This window comes from Lontra canadensis, unplaced genomic scaffold (assembly GCF_010015895.1).
Source record: "Lontra canadensis isolate GAN:19392208 unplaced genomic scaffold, GSC_riverotter_1.0 scaffold5, whole genome shotgun sequence".
NCBI lineage: Eukaryota > Metazoa > Chordata > Mammalia > Carnivora > Mustelidae > Lontra > Lontra canadensis.
The window spans coordinates 12973797-12995450 of NW_022630999.1; the positions used below are offsets into that span (position 1 = coordinate 12973797).

A 21654-nucleotide genomic window follows, 5' to 3' on the forward strand; every position below is an offset into this window, starting at 1 on the left:
TTGACAGGTGTCACAAACTGACCAGCTGCATATTGCAAGGGAGTTTTGAAAATATCTAAATGTTTCAAGTTATTAATAAAAGTGGGGTTTTCCCCCATGCAATTCATTTCAAAAGCACAGAGAAGAGAGAAGTTCTTTTTTTTTTACTGACTACATTGACCAACACTGATCAGAGTGCTGTAGAGAGTCACAGCTATCTCATGTTAACCCCTAGTAAGCAGATTTTCACATCAACACAGAGCTTTCAAATTCTGACAAGTAGATATGCCTGTGATGTGATGATCTGTACATGTGACTCGAAAGATAAGCCCTCTAATTCTGAAGCAAGGCATGCTAAATACAGAAAGGTAGACGAACAGATAGTCTACAAGTTTGAAAACTCAAGGCATATATAATTCAAAATGAAATTGGGGGAAGTTTGCTTTTTGGGGGAACTTTTTTTTTAATTAGTCCCTGAGTATGAACCCTCCCAGATTAATGAGTTTTAATTTTGTGCATAGGTGACTTTCACTATTAACTTTGACTTCAATCTTCAAAACCTTCAGAATCAGGCATCTGTCAGTTTCCAAGCCTTAAGGTAAAATATAATGAAGTCATGAATTGATGATAGATGGGCTTTAATAATATTTCTCTTTAAGTAGTTTCCTAATGTTTGTTTCAATAGCGAAAGCCAGGAAGAAAGCAAAGCAGATAATTTGGTCAACTTCAAAATTCCTCTGCGGTATGATGCCGATATTCACATAACGAGGTAGGTGAAACACTGAGTAGCCTCTGGCCACTGATATCACTCAGTATATAACACATTTGGCTCATGACTAAGGAGGTTCATTCTTAACTGGAAAATTTGAAGTAAATATGGCCCCCTTGTCAACTAAAATGGAAGTCCCAGACAGGTCAGTCCTTAGGAAACCTTGAGTGAATTTATGGACTGAGAGCAACCAAAAAAACCAGAGGGGCAGCCCCTCTGCCGTGAGCTGCAGGGAAAGACCTCTGTGGGCGCTCAGATGAGCTTCACACTTTCCCAAGGGGTCAGAGAACTCTTGGGCCCCGAGCAACTGCCACCACGCCCTTCTCCACACCTGCTTCCTATCATCCGTATGAGCTCACAAGCAGTAGCCCCATCCCTGAACACTGAAGCCCCACGCATATGCTTTGCACATAGTAGGTCCACCACAAATAGGAAATCTCGTCAAGGAAAATGAGTTTCTGGGTGGAAAATTCCTGATGTAATATATTAAGAGTTTCTTCCAACCAAGAGGAAACAAGGCATTTTCCAAAGGAGGTCGTCTATGAATCAATGCTCTATTCCCCTTCTTGCCTGACCCGAGCAAGCAGAATGATGCTGGTTGGTACCAGCGACTTTGAATTGCTCGGAGGGACAGGTGTCTTGAGAAGTGGCGAACATGTGGAACACCAAAGCAGGAACATGGTGACGTATCACCTTGCCTCCTACCAAGAAGGGGAGCAGGTTCATAGGTGCAGACACACCGAACCACAGCTATGCAGGAACACAGGCTGAAGGTGACGCCTACCTCCCAGCTTGGGAACCAGGTCTCTCCACCTGGGGAGGCACAAGGGCAGCTTCCTAGCACGCATCAGTGCACTTCACTGTATTGCCAAGGAGCCCAATAGTGTTTAGGGACAGTGGCTTTCTCTGACATGCCACATCACCCCAACCCCTAAAAGCATGGAACACATAGATCGTGCAGTAGGTCACTGAGCAAAAGAAAAAGGAAAATGTGTCATTATGTCTAAAGCATGAGACACATGAGCAAAGATGAAAGAATGCTTCTATATTGAGTGAGCTGCAAACAGCAAAAGCAGAACAAAGTACAGCCCGAGTCATCCATCCCTGAAAAATTAATCAGCAACTGCAGATTCCAGAAGGACCCACAGTGCTAAAAGAATTGAAGACCAGGGCATCCAGAGAGATTCTTATTACCACATTACCTGATTTTTTTTTTCTTTCTACCTACATTGATTCTTACCCTATATGCTTTTTTTTATTTTAAGATTTTAAGATTTTATTTATCTATTTGACAGAGATCACAAGTAGGTAGAGAGGCAGGCGGAGAGAGAAGAAGGGAAGCAGGCTCCCTGCCAAGCAGAGAGCCCAATGCGGGGCTTGATCCCAGGACCCCGAGATCATGACCTGAGCCAAAGGCAGAGGCTTTAACCCACTGAGCCACCCAGGCACCCCCTAAATGCTTTTTCTTAACACAGCCTTACTAGGATTCTACTCTTGCACCACAGCCAATTTTTCCACATAGTTTAAACATGAAATAAATATAAGATTGAAGGGGGACGTCACTTTCAGAACCTCTTAGCTCTGTAGTTTTTGTGATGGTAAACTGGACTTTAAGACCCTTGGATATTCTTTAAAATATACCAAAAAGTTTTTTAAAAAGTTAATATGGAGAATTATGATGTGTAAACACTAAAATGGCTCCTAATCTCACCACCCAGATAATTCCTCTTGATTTTTTTTTTTAAAGAAACCAAAACTCTAAACAATACAGAAAAAAAAAATGAAAAGTGAAGTTATCCCTCCCACCCCCTCTGGCCATTGCATAGATGACTCAGCTATTTTTCAGAATACCTTCCAGATGCATGATATGATACATTGTCCAGGGGGAAGACAAATCTATCAGGATATATGCATCACACACACACACTACGCGCTCACGTGAATGCGTGCATGCGCACGGGCGCGTGCACACACACACACACACACTCTTAACCGAATGGAATGGTAAAATCCTTCTCCAAACCTTGCTTTTTATGTAATCTTAGAGAAGCTTTTATATCAGGACATACTGAACTAATTTATCCTATTCCTGACTAGATCATAATTTATGTAACCAGTTCACAACTAATAAGATATTTAATAAGATATTGCAGATTTATTTTAACCATCACAAGTAGTATAAAAAATTTTTTTTCTTGAAAACTTTTTGAAAAAGTCCTCTCCAGTCATGGAATGTATCCCTTAGCAACCACTTTGATAAATGTGCAGTTATATTATGCAAACATTATGGGTGGAAATCATGATAGAATTATTTCTAAGCAGGAGCCCCCCCCCCAAGCATAGCTAACTGCTTATAAATAATTGATCATTCACACTTAAGTAACTTAAGGAAAACTTAAGTGACAAATGGCAAAAATGTCAGATCACTTTAAAATCCAAAATCAGAACATACTAATTTAGAAACTAACTCTTTTTAGGGGTTCACACAAAGGTCTTCTAGAAGGTAAAGGGAATAATTCATGCAAATACAACCAGGCTTTCTGTTTCAAATTCTAGTCAGTATTCCCATTTTCCATGTAAGGCTGACAGATCATTGTTTCCTCTCATCTACATAACCTTGACAAATGCTACATCTATTTGAGTCTCCTAGGGCATATTTTCCTTTTGAGCATTTGGAAAAGTTGTTTTTTTTTTTTTTTAAGCATTAAAAAAAGATAGGAGTTCTATAAAGAAGCCCAAAAAGTATCTCAGAAAATGTCCAGTTCAATTTTCTTTTTTAGGAAATATTCAGCATCCTAGAATTATGATACATTGTCCAGGGGGAAGAAAACTGCTTTTTTAGACTCCTATGCCTGCTACCTTCTCCACCCACCCCCCCACCCACCCACAGTCCCAATGAAGTTGGGACTCCCAATAAAGTTGTCCTGGCTGGAATCCAGCCTTAGACCCGGAAATGAGTGAGGAGGAAAGGGAAGGGTATCCAGTTATGTTCCAGTCTGAGTGTCCTATGGGGGTTCCTCTAACCTGGTCCCCACTTCACCTGCAAACCTTACTTGGCAACCCCCCCCCCCACCCCACCCAAGCAGAGAGATCAGGTCATCTGATACCTCTAAGTTTAGTCTGATAAAACCTCCGGGTCAGCCTTCATAAACATGGTCTCTACACTGGTCGTGGAAACAGACTGACCAACCTCAGTTCAGACCAAAAGCATTAGAGTTGGTTTGGAACTAGAGGAGGATAGGGAGAAGGAATAACAAGGTAAATGTGTGCCCTATTTTACAGGCATCCAGTACAAAATACTGCAGGAGCTAAAACCCAATACCCTATCATTGCATTTCAGCCACCCAAGTGGAAAATCCTCTGGTTTGTCAATCCATCCAAAAAACCAGGACTAAGTGTGCACTGCATTAGCACACCAGTCAGTGCAATAGCAATCTTGAGTTCTAGCAGTTCTAAAGTAATACATTTGTACTTCTTTTAGAAACCGTACAACTGGTAAACATAGAACACAAAGAATCTTATGGAGAGATCATGATAGGTTTTTAAAGGAATTTGTTTTAGCCTTGGAAACATCAGCCTATAAGTAGCATTTGTTTTCATTAGGTCTTTATACCTAAATATAAACCTTTACTTGTAATATAAGCTAGAAGATATTTAAATAAAAGAGGTATTGAGCTGCAAGAACAAAAACAAAACTAAAATATTTGACTTTTACAAACATTACTCAACAGATCCACCAACATAAATTTTTATGAAGTCTCCTCAGATGGGAATGTTCCTTCTGTCGTGCACAGTTTTGAAGATATTGGTCCAAAATTCATCTTCTCCATTAAGGTTGGTAAGCTTGTCATAAGAATACTAAATCAGGAGGAAGGGAAGGGGGCGGAATGAGACCAGGAAGAGAAGTAAAAAGTTGAAATATACCAGTGGTTCTCAAACTTGAGCATGCGTTAGAATCACCCAGAGAAAAGTTAAGACACATGTCATAGGATCCGTCCTCCGAGTTTCTGATTCAGTGGGTCTATGGCGAGCCTAAAAATGTGCTTTTCTAACAAGTTCTGAAGTTTTGCTGCTGCTGCTGCTGCTGATCCCACTGTTGTACTTTGAGAACTTTGAGAACTAAGACTCTGAATAAGTGAAAAGTTGGGCTTTGTGCACAGCTGTGTGTTCTGGGTAAAAAACAGATATATTTTGAAAGCAAATGTTCAATATTAATCAATTAAGTATTAATATAATGGCATTACTGTGGGCAAAAGTCTCTGGAATATAATTAAAATGCCAGTTTATCCTTGGAGACCACTTCTACTTGAGAAGCTAACCCTTTACATACAAATATCTTCAGTCAGTTTACATTGGCATTTATAAGCAATTATAATCTAAAGGTTGTTACCAATTATACAAAGAGAAACTTGTGGAAAATTGCAATTTTATAATAAATTATAGAAAATTTGAAAAGTAAAAAAAAAATCCATCCACTACCTTAAATGAATACCATTTTATTGTTTTACATGTCCTACTAGTCAGTTACATGGTTATAACCCTGTGATTTGGTAATTTAAAAAAAAAGAAATCTTTTAAAAGTCCTGATCTGTGATCCAGATACTGGGATTTATAACATGTGACTAGTATTTGGCAATTATTTAACAGGATATTTAATCAATTATTAGTAATAATAAAGTAACATTATTCATAGGGTGTAATAAGTATCAGCACTTTGTATCAAATACGTTATATATATTAACCCATTTAATTTCCAGGTTAGTTATAAGATTGGTAGGATTATTATTCCTATGGTTATTTTCTTTTTAAGATTTTTATTTTTGAGTAATTTCTATACCCAGTGTGGGACTCAAACGCACAACCCCAAGATCCAGAGGTGCATGCTGTCCTGAGCCAGCCAGGTACCCCCCAGGGTTGTTATTTAAAATGTTTAATAGGGTTTAAGGAGGGCATGTATTGGAGCACTGAGTGTTATTTGCAAACAATAAATCATGGAACACTGCATCAAAAACTAATGACGGGGTGCCTGGGTGGCTCAGTTGGTTAAGAAACTGCCTTCGGCTCAGTCATGATCCTGGGGTCCTGAGATCGAGTCCCGCATCGGGCTCCCTGCTCAGCAGGAAGTCTGCTTCTCCCTCTGACCCTCCCCCATCTCATGTTGTCTCTCTCATTCTCTCTCTTCCAAATAAATAAATAAAAAATCTTTAAAAACAAACAAAAAATAATAATGTACTGTATGGTGGCCAACATAACATTAAAAATTTTTTAAACACAATGTTTAATAGGGACACCAGGGTGGCTCAGTAGGTGAATCATCTGCCTTCAGCTCAGGTCATGATCCCAGCATCCTGGGACCGAGTTCCACACCGGCTCCCTGCCCAGGGGGAAGCCTGCTTCTCCCTCTGCCTGCCGCTCCTCACTTGTGCTCGTGAGCACACTCTCTATCTCTGACAAATAAATAAAATCTTAAAAAGTATTTAACAACCAGTAGGACATGAGAACTGGCCTAGTCGAACAGACTTCCCACCAATAAGAACAAATCCTGTATCTGCACATACCCATTAAGTTGCTTATTCTTTTTATTTTATGAATGAGGAGAACTGAGGCAAACAGAGGTCAGGTGTCTCGGCCAATCCACACTGCTCATCAGGGCCAGAGTGAGACTTCAGCCCTGGGAGCCCAACGTGACAGGGAATGTTTTTAACCAACTCCGAAGTCTCAAATTACTTAGCAGTTCACACTGGAGAGGCTGAGATTCTCCATGAAGAAGTGAGAGACAGACACCCGAGCAGGACTCTGAGTAACAAGGTTTACTTTCAAATGGACTCAGTGGTACCACTTAATAGTTGCCCTCCGCCCACGCAGAGGTCACTGATCGTTTTCTCTGCAGCATGTGTATGACGTAGCAATAACCAGATGCTTGCTTCACTCTATGCAGGTAACGACGGGGAGTGTTCCCGTGAGCATGGCGTCTGTGACCATCCACATCCCTCAGGACACCAAAGGACAGAACCCGCTGATGTACCTGACTGGGGTGCACACAGATCAGGTAAAGGCAACGGAATTGCCTATAAAAGTGTGAATTTTCGATACGGAAATACCCTGAGGTTAGGGTGATCATGCCTGATGGATGGATGGAAAACTGAGAGGATAAATTCCATGCATCCTGAGTGCCAATTAACTAGCAAGTTAATTGCATGGAATTTATCTTCTCGGTTTCTTATTAGAAGCAGGTTATTGTTATAAGGAAACAGTTACAGATGGCAGAAATTATTCCCAAAGCTCGGTTTTGGCCAGAGATCTGACGTTGTCAGCGACCTATCTATAAGAAGTTGGTTGCCTGCCACCAAAGACTAGCTGATCTTTCAGATGCCAGCCTGGACTTTCCCCTGGTGGGGATCAACCCTGGCTTCTCATTTTTATCAGCTGGGTTTCCTGCCCAACTTCAGGTCCACCCCCAGCCAATTAAATCAGAATCTTCAGGGCTAAGGCTCTAGCACCAAAGATTCCTTAAAAGGCCCCACTCCCAGGCAGTTCTCACATACAGCCCAGGCTGAGAAGCACTGTGGAGCCAAACCCCTTGCCATCGGCTCAGCCTTAGTCTGGCACTCAGAGCTAGCTCTCCAGAGGTGTTCTTCCTGTGGTGTGCATGGGTGACAACAGGAAATCAAAGTCTTAAAATGGTCCACAGAGCGCCCTGGATTCAGTCAGTCTGTCTACTATTATCGCAAATGGTCTTATTACATATCATACTTATCGTTTAAGAACCAGCGCCACCCATCAAGTTGCATTAGGAGGATGTGAATACTTCTGCTTCTCCCTCTGCCTGCCGCTCCTCACTTGTGCTCGTGAGCACACTCCAGGTTTCCGTGAATGATTACAGGAAGTGTGGCAGGGCTGGTGATGAGAGAGAACCCCACAGTCCCTCCCCTGTGACCACAGGTTTTCCTAACATGTCAAAAGGAACATCAGAAATGATTTTGCTTCCTCATACTAATTTGATGTCCTTCCTTATAGGCTGGTGACATCAGTTGTAATGCCGAAATAAATCCACTGAAAATAGGACACATATCTCCTTCTGTGTCTTTCAAGAATGAAAATTTCCGGCACATAAAAGAACTGGTGAGGACAGGTTAATGGGGTGACTATTTCTTTGGGTGATTCACTGTTTGTTCTAACTGGAAATCAATGCACTTCTTTTCTCCTATCACCTCATGTTACAGAATTTTCTCATTTTGGCTTTGATGGTCTGTACAAATCAAGATTTAGAAAATACACTCTCAAATCTAGATTACTGGGATTATTACTTATGCCAGTAATATAAAATTTCATGAAATCAAAAGAGTTACATGTGAAACTATGGTAGCAGGCACTCTGTAAGCATTGCGAGGGGCTGTGAGGGAACTGAGCACGTGCTTGGAAGGTGAAGCTCCTTCCGTCTCCCTTCCACATGATCACCAGGGTTATTTTGCCACCAGAATGCCTCTCTGGCCATCCTTCTCAATTTTCCAATATCTGTGCCCAGAGTGATGTGCCTTTCCTTGAGAAAGAGGCTAGTCTAGCATCTGGTATGGTGCTTGGCATGTATTAAGAACTCCAATAGTAAACCTTTAGCAAACAGCAACCTTAAGCAAACTGTAGTTCTCCTTGAAGAACGACATTGAAACTCTGGTTTTCACTTATTGAAATTGCTTTATTTTATGACAGAGGGGGGTAGGGGTATGGGAAAATAGAATGAAATCGTTTCTTTTTTATAGTGTAATTATGGTGTAAATGTGGCTTAAATCTAAACAGTAGTATGTAAAAATGCCCAGGAGAAACTCGTGTCAGGGTATGCCAAAATATACTTCTGAGCATTTTCCTTATTTTTATGAAAATGTTTTGATTTTGTAAAGATGGCAGCTGCTCACTATGAACAACATAAAACACAAAACAACAAAGAAACTAAAGTCCTCTAAGAAATCTAATCGCTGACCACTCAGTATCCAATGAACATCCATCTCTATACCTCTAAGTATTAATCCACATCTAGATAAACCTATCCTATTACATAAATGAACCCTGCTACCTTTTTTTTTAAATATGTCAATATAGCATTGACTTTTTTTTTTAATAGACTTAATTTTTTAGAGCAGTTTTAGGTTCACAGCACAACTGAGTGGAACGTACAGAAATTTCCCAACTACCTTTTGCCCCCCCATGTGGACAGCCTCCCGCACTCTCAAAATCCCCTCCCACATCAGAGTGGTCCAGCTGATGAACCTACGCTGTTGCATCATAATCACCCCAAGCCCATAGTTTACATTAGCGTTCACTCTTGGAGGTCAGACATTCTATGGGTTTTCACAAGTGTAGAACGTGTATCCACAATTAGAGTATAATACAGATTTGTTTCACTGCCTTAAAACAACTCTGCACTCCATCTACTCATCCTTCCCTCCTCCCTAACCCTTGGCAACCATAATTCTTTACTGTCAACTTCTTTTTTCATCTAAGGAATACATCTTTATCAATTATGTTTAACGACTAAATTGCACTGCGTTTTGTGCACGTATATTCAGTAATTTACCTAACTAGTACCTTACGGATAAACACAAATTATTTCATGGGGGGGGGGGCGGGGTGCTTTTACTCTCAGAAATAGTAATGCAACAAGTAGGCTTCACGTACTCTTGTGCACACATTTCTGATCAACATCCATACAGATGGAAAATGGCTGGGCCAAAAAGAGTGTGCCCTTTTTACCTTTAGAGCCTAGGGCTACAACTTCCTGAAGAAGGGTTAGAAGGTTCAGGAGACTGTTTTCCTACATCCTTCTCAGCACTGGGTTTTATCTATCTCTGTAAAATTTCAGCATTTACTTTGTTAAGCCCATACTAATTCTTTCCTTTCACCATTGACTCCATCCTGAAAGAACTGCAGAACGGCTTCATGCAGTAATGTTACCTGCTGGCTGAAAGACCTTCAGGTCAAAGGAGAGTACTTCCTTAACGTATCGACCAGAATTTGGAACGGGACTTTTGCAGCCGTAAGTATAAGCTTTATTTGCTGGGCTTATCAATAGCAAGGATGCGTAAAGTTTCATTCTCAGTAAGTTCATACCCTTTGACAAAAGCAGTATTCTGGCTGATATCAGCAATGCCCCGGAGACTCAGAGCAATTTTACTCTGGAAGGCAATAGGCTTCTGCTCCCTTTCCAAAGCTTGCCCAACCTGGTTGTGCCTCAGCATCAGCTTCATAGACTCCACGCCACCCTACTATGTCAGAATGTCTGAGATGTCATCAGGATCCCCTGTGCTGTCCTGGGGCACAATGGGCCACGTCGTTTGTCTTCATCCTCGTGCCCTTGACATTTCTGCCTTCCCAGTCACTTCTAACGTGCGCAAATCAAAGTACTCCTGTCTGTCTCCTTCCTTGAGCTTGCGGCTGACTGGTCTCAGCCCACCACATAGATGAATCTTGCCACGGGAACTCTCTGCTCTCCTGTTTTACCCTTTCTCTGGTGAAGGTCCAGTGTACATACATCTTTTTAAAAGTCCTTCCCATCTCATGAAAAGTTTGAAGAAAGTGTCAAAACAATGTCAGTGTTTTTTCCATTTGGCAGGTGTGACGCTGCAGGAGTCATATCTGCTTTTAGCTGAGATTTTAGTAGCCAGAATCTCAGTCTGGCATGAAAAATAGGATAGACAGGGCTCCTTAAAGCTGACTGCGTAAGTAGCCAGCTATTCATTTTCTCAACACTGGCTCTGATCAAGGCAGCAAAAAAAAAAAAAAAAAAAGAGAGGAAAAAAAAGTCTGAAACCTCCAAGGGTCCTCTTAGTTCTTGTGGATTTTTTTAAATAATGAATCTTCAAGGTGTTTACTAACCATACTCTAGTCCCTATTTTCTAACCATTTCATGAGCTCTCCAACAACCCCATTCTCCCTGCTATGGAATTTTAGGAATAGTGAACTAAGTTCCCTCCAAACTTGTCCCTGAAACCAAAATATGAGCAATATTCTTGGATAAAGATCTAATAGAGGAACCGTGAAAGGCAGGGAGAGGAACAGAGAAGTGGGAGAGTGTAGCATAGAGGAACTGGATTTTCCTCTTGCTTGCTTTTATTTTGTTGTTGGGTATACTCACTTGCAAGCCTTTTGGACCCCTCTAAATCCTGTTAGATGGGAAGCATGCAGTGAGTTATACCACTGTCCCAGCTGATGTAGTTTGGTGCCAGACTTCACCAATTGGTTCTTGTCTCCTTGGATTTGAGGAACAAATGTTTTCCTAGCAACCTCTGCCAGTTGGGAAGGAAAACTGACTGTTGCAAATCAAAATGCAATCATGCTGGCTCTGTAAAAAGCATTTGGGTTTTCTTGAGTTTAAAACTACACTATTTTAACTGTACGACTTTTAAAAGTACCTTCCCAAAAGTTGTCAGGAGCAAAAGTTTCATTTCTAGGAGCAAATTTCTGAAGAAGCGTATTTATGCTTTTTCAGTGGTTACGGATGAGCTGAAAAACCCCCATGAGTCCGTGTCTGTCGAGTCCCTCACATCTTCCTCCTCCACGAAAGGTCAAATGTTTATTCCCACCTTGTTTTCAGCTATCTCAACAGTCAAATGGATGTTCTTAGGCCACTCAGGAGATCCAGTCTGAAATACAAATCTCATTTCCTGTATTAGAGTCCATTAGCATAGTGCCTTTCACCCTTTTCCTGACACACTGCAAGTGAACATTTCCATAATTTTGTCATAAAGTGATGGCTCAGGCTTCCACATGAACGGCATGGTTGGCCGCCGTTTGTAAGGCAAAGCCTCCAGAGTGCGAGCAGGTGTGTTACTGCACTCTTCCAGGTCCGCGTGGTGTCACTACCACTGTTCACCCTCCAGGATACCGTGTGCACAGCTGTGCAAACGGGCAGGCATGGGAGGGCAGATAGATCCATGTTGTGCAGAAATTCTTTTTAGTCTACTGGGACTGTGACACCAGCATCACTTAACTGCTACTTTTCTTTTTAAAGGAAACCATTATCAATACTGTGAACGTTTCCCCAACGATATGTGCTTAAGATACAGGGGTTCAGGCATAAATTCTGATGCAATCTTCCATCTTGAGAAAATTAAAACTAATCACACTGAGCAGGGGGAAAGGAAATAAATTGCTCACTTTCTGGATATGCATTCTCTTTCTGCCTCCCAGATACAATTTAGCAGATTACCTCATGAAGTATGTTGAAACATGTGCCTTAGTAACCAGAAAAACTGAATCCTAGTAGCCAGAGCATAGGAAGGCAGTTCTCAAACCTGGCCATTGTATGCTATTTCAAAGTAAACATCAGTCCCAACATTTGCATTACAGAAAAAAACAAAATATACATCAATAATGTATCCACTGAAAAATCCCTTTTCTGTAACTAGATCCAGGAATACATGTAAAGCTATTTCATATTACATGGTTACCAGTAACAGCATAAAATGTGTCTTTCCTATATGCTGGCCCCAAATCCAGTATTTTATAGAAACACTTAGATTAGGAAACCTGAAATTATTACTCATTATGTAGCCTGACAAAAGGTGCAGGGTGTCATGCATGGCTTGTCATGCATGGTCAAGTTTAAGTGTACTTTTACTGTTTTTAATCTAAGTTTCCATTATTTGACTTATTCAGGTAAATATGTAAGACCTCAAGCTTGCAATTTTCCCTCATAATGCAAACTTCACAAAGTTTTTAAAAATCTGAACCATGATCTTTTCCAATTAAAAACTTCATTTCTAAATCCTGTTTTTCAGCCATTTTCAAGTTAGAATCACCTGGAGAGTGATTTTTATCTGCTGATGCCTTAACTTCACCCACCCAAGATTTGGTTTAATCTGCTATTAATGGCCCAAAGATCCACATGTTTTCAGTTCCCCAGTTGCTTCCCATGTGCGGTCTCACATATATCACCGATTTAGGAATACAAAGATTCTTGGGGCTTCTTCATAGGTGCCATTTGCTCTTGTCATTTTCCAAAGGGAAATAAATAATAAACATGCCAAAGTTTCGTTTGTTAACTTCTGTGAGGATAAAATCTATTCGTATGTTCCAGTCAACTTTCCAGACGGTACAGCTGACAGCATCTGCAGAAATTGACACCTATAACCCTCAAATATACGTGATCGAAGAAAATACAGTCACGGTAAGCACATCCTGTCACCCCAGCAAGCACTAGTCTCTGAAGGCATTTATTTCTGGGAACTTTAAGAATAGTGGTTCTTCTCACTTATGCATCTGTATGAGTTTCTCAGTGAAACTCTAAAAACCTGAGGTTTATTACATTAGGCTTAGTTGGCAAAGTTGTTTGCTACTCAAAAAAGTTCAGTGATGTATTTGCCCTCCACACTCCTGGCCTGCGCCCCCCCCCCCCCCCCCCCACCCCCCGTGAAGCTGGATCAGAAGGGACAGTGCACTGCAAGGCACAACAAAGGGGGCTCCTACTGTTTGTGGCTCCCTAATCCAGGTTTCAACCAGCCTGCCAGCTCTTCCTCTCTTTTCTTGCTCTCATGGCACAGTCTACATCTTAGGCCATGACATTCAAGTCATGCTTATTTGAATCATATATTTTATTGTTTAAATAGAAGTGCTTAAGTATGCCTAATAAATAAGGCATTTATTAGAGGGTTTGGGATTTTTTTTTTTTTTTTTTTTTTTAGTATTCCTTATAGCTAGATACTGGCACTATGTGAAGTGTCCATTCATTAGTTCTTATAGTCTAGAAAACTATAAATGTTCCTCTTGATTAAAAAAAAGAAAAAGAAAAAAAGTCTTGCAAAGAAATGTACTTTCAGAGAAAACAAAGGCTCACTGTTACAAGGGCTGGCACAGGACAACTTTTCCTTTGCACTGAAACTCTGGTTGGAATAGGCCATGTTTAGATATAGTGGGATTTCCAAGCTCAGCTAATCTGCTAGCAGAGCCCTGAGCATTTTCCTCCCAATGCTTTTGTTAACAGTTGGAAGCCCCAGTTTAAGACTCTGCCCCAAGACCAGCCTGGTAGCTGGCCTCAGTCCACTGTTGTAGCCATTAAAAAGCCAATGGCCTTTGAACTCTGGACCTCTCTCAATCCTTGAGAGTAGGACTCTAAGCACTGGTGTCCCACCCCGGTCCCAGGGGAAAGGATTCCAAGAAAGGATCCTGTTCAGCTCCTGGCATACCACCCTCAGGAAAGGGCCACACCCTCTCTTCAGAGGCTAGGGCATGGAAAAATTAGAAATGGAGCCAAAGGAAATGTGGACTTCAAATTCAAAGTACTATGAACTTAGCAGTACTATAGATATTTTAAAAGTTCATTTTAGAAAAATGTAGTGTTCAGACTCTCTGAACATCTGCTGAGGTCTTTATTTTTTTTTTAGAAAATACTATTAATTTCAATTTTCAGTTAACTTATCTAACAATTAAAATGAATGCTTTGGATTTTTCTTGGTTTTCTCTTATCAATACTGATAAATACCAAAGGCCAACTATCACCTATGAAAATATATTTTGAATCCAAATAATCTGGGTTATTTTTTGAATAATACTTGGAATCCAGATAATAAACTGGCATATCCCTATAGGTGGATGAGTGGTTCTTAAATTTATTTGAATCCCAGTCCATTAAAAAATCTGAAACAAAAATTTTTATACTTGTGGATCCCTTTGAATCCATGGACCCCACCCTGGGAAATTCTGGAATGGACAGTAAAGGTATGACTGCCATTAAGCAGTAAAGTACAAATTCAGTTACTTTATTCCTAAATTGTAAAACCTTATTTTAGCTCTTGAAAATATAAATGAAAAGAAAAATAATTACCAAAAGGCAAGACAAAGTTCAGCCAACTCATAAATTCTGTGACAAGAAGCAGCACATCTGCCACTGTAACGGAGTATTAAATCAATCAATAAATTGGGTTTTGTCAACTTGTCTTCCCCAAAATGCAGCTCTTAATATTCTTAATTGTGGAGGAAATGGCAGTGATTCTTTCTGCAATTAAAAAAAAATACATAAAATATATTTTATATATATATGTGTGTGTGTGTGTGTGTGTGTGTGTGTGTGAGAGAGAGAGAGAGAGAGAGAGAGAGAGAGATTTATATATGGATGATACGGTTTTACCATTAGAACTCTTAGGGCAGCCATTCTATTACAAAGTCACAAAGATTCCCAGAAAGCAGACATGGAGAATCACAAGTAGCCTCAAGGACAGTTTATCACTGAAAAAGGTCAGCCTGAGCTGTTACTTCCACTTTTTAACAACCCATATCAAATAACTTGAGTGAGTTAAGTGAAAGGAATACTTAGGATCCTAGTACAAAGCTGCTGTTGCTTAGTCATAAGGGATCTGGGGTTGTTAATTTGTTTGGTCTTCGACTCCCCTCTCCAAAACTGGACTCCAAATGCTGTCACTTGGCGATGAGACTATGCCAGAAACCGAAGTTCCTATTTCCTAAATAAAGCCTCTGAGGTTGTCAGAGGTGACATACTCACTAAATACAGACACAAAAAGAGAGGAAACTAGAAAATTTGTATTCCTTGCCTGTACTGTGAAGAAGCATTTTTTCTAGAAATTATACTGCACAACGTTTAGCTGAGGAACGAGATCATGCGTGAGTCATGTCACCTTTCTGGACCACCATTTATAGGATTAGAGAAATTGACTAGACCAGCTCACTCCTTCTGGGTGCTACAATTATTTAACTACTGCATATACACATTTACAGATTCCCATCATGATAATGAAACCCCATGAGAGAGCTGAAGTACCAACTGGAGTTATAGTAGGGAGTGTAATTGCTGGAATCCTTTTGCTATTAGCTCTGGTTGCGGTCTTATGGAAGGTAAGAACATTTTTATATTTAAAAACATGGGGCTCCTAAAGACATTGGTCTTGAATTTCCTTATCAAACAGTAGCCTTAAGTTTTATATAGTACCCCCTCCATCATAAGAGAAAAGAAAATGCAAATTTATTTGCAAATTCTCCCATCTGTCCTTGAAAACAATCAGTAAGGATTTTATCTCTCTGGTCTTGGCCCATATATGTAGGTATGTATCTGTGTGTGTGTGTGTATGTATATATACACACACATATATATGTGTATATACACATATACTTTTTTTTTTTTTTAAGCCTGCCTTACATCCTGACCCCTGAATGTTTTGTTCAGCTGCAAATAAGTACACCCTGGAATATTTTAACTTTATGCAATTCAGAATTCAGTTCAACTCCCTGGGTATGATTTCCTCACTGAAAAGCTCTCTCCAGAGCCCAGAGATTCCCAGAGGTGCTCCAATGGGCAGCCAAACGGGGGAGGGGGGATACCATAACAAAATAGCCCATAGGTGGTAAAATTTTTCTATTATCATCTCACAGCTTGGTTTCTTCAAAAGAAAATATGAAAAAATGTCCAAAAATGCGGATGAGATTGACGAGACCACAGAACTCAACAGCTGAGCTCCCCCCGACCCCGCAGTCGATGGACAGTGTCGAACCCTGGGTTTGCAATTTGCATGAATGGATTCTTTTTTTAAATCCCAGTGTTTTATGTGTAATAGGTAAACTAGCCTGATATTTTACGAAAACTGCAGGTCAGTTTGGAAAGAAGAAATTGGGGGGTGGGGTGGCTAGGAGTATAAAGGGTAAGACTTATTTTATACAGGGGAAAAGTGATCTTTCCACTGGCTGGTCCAGAGTTTACATAATAACATGTGTTGTGTCGGAATAATGAAATGCTTACCATCATGAGAAGTCTTAAAGAGAAATATAACCTTTCTCCGATTTGGGGGAAGGGTACCCCAACCATTAAAAATGGTTTCTAAACAGTAATGACCAAAGTGGAAGGACTTGGTGGCACAGATACACAATTAGCTTGGATACTGATGTTGATGGGGAAAAAACAACACAGGTTTTCAACTCATGCTGCACATCCAAAGCTGCCACAGAGGTTATTTTAAGTGATAATTTTCTTAAGAAAGTAGGGTAAAATTTGCTATTAGCCTGCAGCTGCCTTCTCAGTCCCTTGTTTGCTACATGTACTTACCAAAACATGCTTGGATACCCGGTAGGAGCAGAGAGTATGCTTTCTGGAGAAAAGACTTCCATTTAAGTGTGGAGAGAGATACTCTATAGTAGTATAGAGGCCAAAGCACAAAACTATGTCTAAAATCTGTAATATCACAACATTTACGGTATAATCCTATCTGCTAGAGGCCCAGCCTATGCTACAGGAAGTAGGAAGTTTTCTTTCTCCTTCAGGATGCCCGGCTGGCTAACTTGACTGGCTGGAAGGGACCTAGTTTGAACTTTTGGAAGAAGAAGAATTTCTTTGCCTTCGGCATCCTTCCACCTACCGTACTAAACCACTTTTCCCACTCCGGGTATCCCCATCTTCTAGAAGCCCCCCAAGGCATGCCTTCCTCTCCAGTAATCCGGAGCTAACCACGTTCCCTTGGCCCTTGACCAGATATCCCATTCATTGGGGGCAGCTGCTCTGCACCAGGTATGAGGAAGAAAAATCATCTCACATACTTATAATCCCCTTAACTCCAGGAAGCTATTTTCACTTACTGGTAAACAGGTAAGAAAAATAAGCCAGAGAAAATTTCTAATTGTTGGAATTTCAAGCAGCATAAAGAAGGTAGTTTTAAAAAAAAAAAAAAAAAGACAACTCAAGAATTTGCAAGAAACTACAAGGAGATATTGGCAACCACCTAATTAGCAGGTTTCATCCTCTGTGTTTGTGTGTTGCTGGAGGACTTAAACTTCCAGAAGAATGACTGCCACCTGGGCAAGTTTGCTCCCTAGCTAGCTTGTTAGGTCCCAACTCCTGAGACATTTATTTGGTTCGACAGGGATAATGCCACTAGTCTGTTTTTTACAAGCATCCCAGTCACTGATATAAATAAACTATCTTGGGGATATACCACCCATTTCTCCTTCTGCACTTCCTTTTCCATTTCTGAGCCCACACATTCTCCAGAAGGGACTGGGAGAGAGGCAGAGAGACTATTTTATTACAGAAACTGACATAAAAACCTAAAGCTTTAGACAAGTCACTCTGCCTCTTTACACTGCAGTGTCCTCATTAGAAAATGGGAAGCCCGGGTTGTAATTCAGCAGCAATGCTTTTAGCTTTAAGAGTCTATCACCTCAATTTCGTGTAATTATAATCCTCCAAAAACCAGACTTTGAAAACAGGTATACGCCTTGGTGCACCTGCTCCCGACCTCCCTCCTGGCCCAACTCCGGTGAGCTACCTAAAGCTATCTTCAGTGATTTATGTTCAGTGATTTGTTTTTGTATTTGACAAAGCAAAACTCGGGAGCAAAATTAGCCACAAAATGTCAGGGGTTTATAGCAAAAACATGGTATTCTCCAGATGTGCTAAGGCCCGGTTCTCATTAACAGCCGTGTGGACTTTGAGTCCAAAACTTCTTTAGAAGAGCAGAGGAAAAACATCAGTAACTTGATAGAGTATTTAATAAACCATATAACTACTGTACATATACATGCTAGTTCTTCAGGGTGCCACACAAAGACTTCTAGCAGGTCATTCCTTTCATTTTACTCTGCCCCACTTTTCTCACAGAAGCACTAAACTGAGGTCACATACCCATGGCGAGTTTGAGAGCTTTGGCCAAACCGTGGCTTAGGTAATCTACCTTGTCAGCATTGTCTCCATGAAGTAGCTGAGTTACTCCAAACTGAAAACTTAGCCACTTGTCTCTGTACCATTTATTACCTTAAGGCAAGGTTTCTCAGCCTGGGTGCTACTGATGCGAGGGGCTGGGTAATTCATTCTTGCTGGGGACAGTCCTAGGTGTTGTAGGACCTTCAGCATCCCTGGCATCCACCAGACGTTGTGACAATCAAAAAATACTTCCAGACATTGTATCACACCTTCTAGGAAGCAGAATCACCCCCACTGAGAACCCCACTACACTAAGAGCAAGTGGCCTAAATACACAACTTCTGTTATCAGATCAAAATTTGAGGTGGTGGCTCTACTGAGTATTTCTCAAGCACTTTTAAGCAAAGGCGAGTATTTATCCAAGAAATTAAAGAAAAAGCCCATTGCATGAAAAAAAGAGTTATGTATTCCTATTCAGCCCTACTTTTGTTTTAAAAGTAAAATATGGGGCTTATAAAATACCATCTTAAAGTTTCCATTTCATAAATGGTATATAGATTAAGATCTATAGAATGTGATTAAAAACAGTTGCTTCATGCACAGCTCCCACACAAGCCATTTATAAAATAGTAGTTTGTGAGGAAGCTGCCTTGAGACTTGAAATTGTGCATCATTCATTTTAGCAGCAAAAGGAGAGCTCTCAACTGGAAAGAAATTTTTCCTAGCTGGCAAGAGTTCTTCTTATAAAACAGAAGTTATTAACTGTGAAAAGAAAACTAAAACCAATTTATCATAATCACACAAGTGATTATACTAAAATCTATTATAAAAAGTGTAATTTCATAATGTATTTATCTATTCTGATATACAACTGTAAGTTAATATATTAAAAATCTCATCAATTAAGACATTAAACAGAAAGGGGATCCCTCAAACTGAGCACACTGACCCATCTTTGCTATTTCAGTTTGCACATAGAAAATATCCGCATTCATAACTTTTCAGGATTATGCCCTTCATGTACATTAACAATACACATTTTAAACAATTTGAAAGACTAAACATCCAGAGGTAAAAGATAAACATGAGGGTAAAGTTTGAAATAAAAATGTTTACTCCATCCTTGAACCTTAAATAATGAAAATATAGCCATATGTAAATATAAAAAGATGGTTTCATCTGTACTGGATTTTGGAAGATAAAGTCAAAATAAAAGTGTATATACTGCACAGCTATGTTAGAATTGTGTATTTTTTAGAGAGAAATTATCTGATATTTTCCTTCCTGTAAGGTATGAATCTTTAAGATGTGATAAGTACAGTTAATTGTTTTTTTATTAACTGGTTTTGCCATTTTTCTCTCCACCAAAAATATAAAAATGTATGCATGTTCATCAAATTGTATAATTCATTTCTGAGAAATCAAATTGAAAGATCAACATTAGTATGAGAAAAACTCTTAAGTATGAGAATCAAGCAAAATATTATTTAACTGTAAACCAATCTTCATACCACATTACTGAATTATAATTAAAATCGTTCTGAAAATAAAGTTATCTTACTTTGGACTTTTAATTTTGCGGCTTGTATATTTCACTGTATCTTGCACACCCCCATGGAGTCTTGAACCAGTTCTGAAGCAAAGTAAGCAAAGAGTGAGGCTGTTATCTAATCTCTTAAGTTACTAGCAGCGACCACAGGATGTTCTGTAAGAACCTTTAAACTACCTTCATGGTTTAGGGACTAGGTGTAAAACTTTGCCTCTAAACGTGTGTCCACAGATAGGCAGCATTGCATCACCAGAGCCTGTTACAAAATGCGTATCTCTGGTGCCATCCAGAACTACCAAATGCCAGTGGGAAGTTTAACAAGATCCCCAGATGATTCCTATTACGTTACACACTAAAGTTTGAGAAGCCCCGCTCTAAAGTACAACTTCTCTCTTGAAATAAAATGTGTGCTTGGAATAGAGAGGAAAAAAAGGTTGGGCAAACTGTTCCAACTTGCCAAAGGAGTCATGTGAAGGTTTCTTTTGTTTGTTGTTGTTTAAGTTTGAGTAAGCAGGAGGGTTTAATTATTTTAAGGATTAAATATGCTGAAGTTATGACGTGTTAAGAAAGATACAGAGCAAGCTTACCAACTGGCCCTCACTGCACAGATGGCACATTAATGCAAAGCTTGGGTGGCACGTGCTTCCATCTACATTGATGCACAAATGTCTCCCATCCCAGATCAGGTGATCTGTCAAACGCCTTCCTTAACTCTGCCCATCTCAGCTCTGGTGAACCAAGCTGTCAGGGCCGCTTACCAGGGAACCACCACCAGTGAGTGGGTATGCATCGTACATTAACCACTGAGCCACCCAGGCACCCCTGCATCGTACATTAAAATACAACTATGAAGAAAAAGAACATTAGTTTTATCACAGAACAGATCTAAATATTAAGGCTACCAATTTGTCCCAAATTGGAAAATTGTATATTTACTCATTGTTTTAAAGTAATTCCTTTTACTTATTCTATGTCACTTTTTAAAAACTATAAACAGCATTTTTAAAAATTCCATCCTCATCCTATCATAATCCCTCAATATTTTAAACTCAGGTACCTATTAAAGGTCAGTCATCAGGTACCTATTAAAAGTTGTCATCTAAGAACCACTCCTAACTTAAAAGGCTAAGGTCAAATTGCAGTTCTATGCAAAAGAAAAGGAACAGACTAAACATCGGACTCAAGCTGCTCTTATTGCAGCGCTGGCTCTACTGCCCTCTGGCGGATCAGCTACTAACTGCATCACAGACCACTCCCACCTTCAGAGACCTCTCACAACCTCCGTGCAGAGCATGAAGGGACTATGCTGGGTGTCACAGTATGGGAGCGGGGGAGGAGGGGAAACCCACTCATGCATTCAGCCAGACACCCTCACACAACTCTAAGTGCTACAACTATACGTATGTCCAGTGTGTTTAATCTGGGGCATAATACTTAACACCAACAGCACTTCTCAGTGCATGGTAGGGGTCAGGAATTTGACAGGACTCCCTGACCTCAACAAGTCTAAGGTCTAGTGATGGAGAAAACTAAGAGATATAGTCCATCCGGTAGCATTAAGGGCCACAAGATAGAAGGGAAAGTAAAGGAACAGGACTCTAGTTTGAAATAGGATAGTCAGAGAAGGCTCTGTGAGAAGGTAACATGTAACCAGGGATTGAAATAAAGTAAGGAAGCAGACTGTGGGAATACCTGGAGGAAGAACATTCTAGAAAAAGGAACAAGTAA

The 21654-nt window shown here is 40.1% G+C and overlaps 1 protein-coding gene and 1 long non-coding RNA gene across 2 annotated transcripts in view; one reads left to right on the forward strand and one right to left on the reverse strand.

The window, feature by feature from the left end:
* ITGA2 (integrin subunit alpha 2) overlaps nt 1-16463 on the forward strand; it is a 106167-nt gene extending 89704 nt beyond the window's left edge. Inside the window, exons 22-30 of the mRNA XM_032851455.1 lie at nt 501-577; nt 665-748; nt 4480-4582; nt 6687-6797; nt 7766-7870; nt 9663-9776; nt 12819-12908; nt 15470-15586; nt 16121-16463. Coding sequence (XP_032707346.1) covers nt 501-577; nt 665-748; nt 4480-4582; nt 6687-6797; nt 7766-7870; nt 9663-9776; nt 12819-12908; nt 15470-15586; nt 16121-16201 — 882 coding nt within the window. The 3' untranslated portion in view covers nt 16202-16463. The remainder of the gene's footprint in view (nt 1-500; nt 578-664; nt 749-4479; nt 4583-6686; nt 6798-7765; nt 7871-9662; nt 9777-12818; nt 12909-15469; nt 15587-16120) is intronic.
* On the reverse strand, nt 14476-20720 carry LOC116864158. Its single transcript, XR_004381952.1, has 2 exons — nt 19939-20720; nt 14476-14732 (listed from the first exon to the last, which is right to left on the reverse strand). It is a non-coding gene; the product is annotated as an uncharacterized LOC116864158 (long non-coding RNA).
* Nucleotides 20721-21654: the final 934 nt, after the last annotated feature.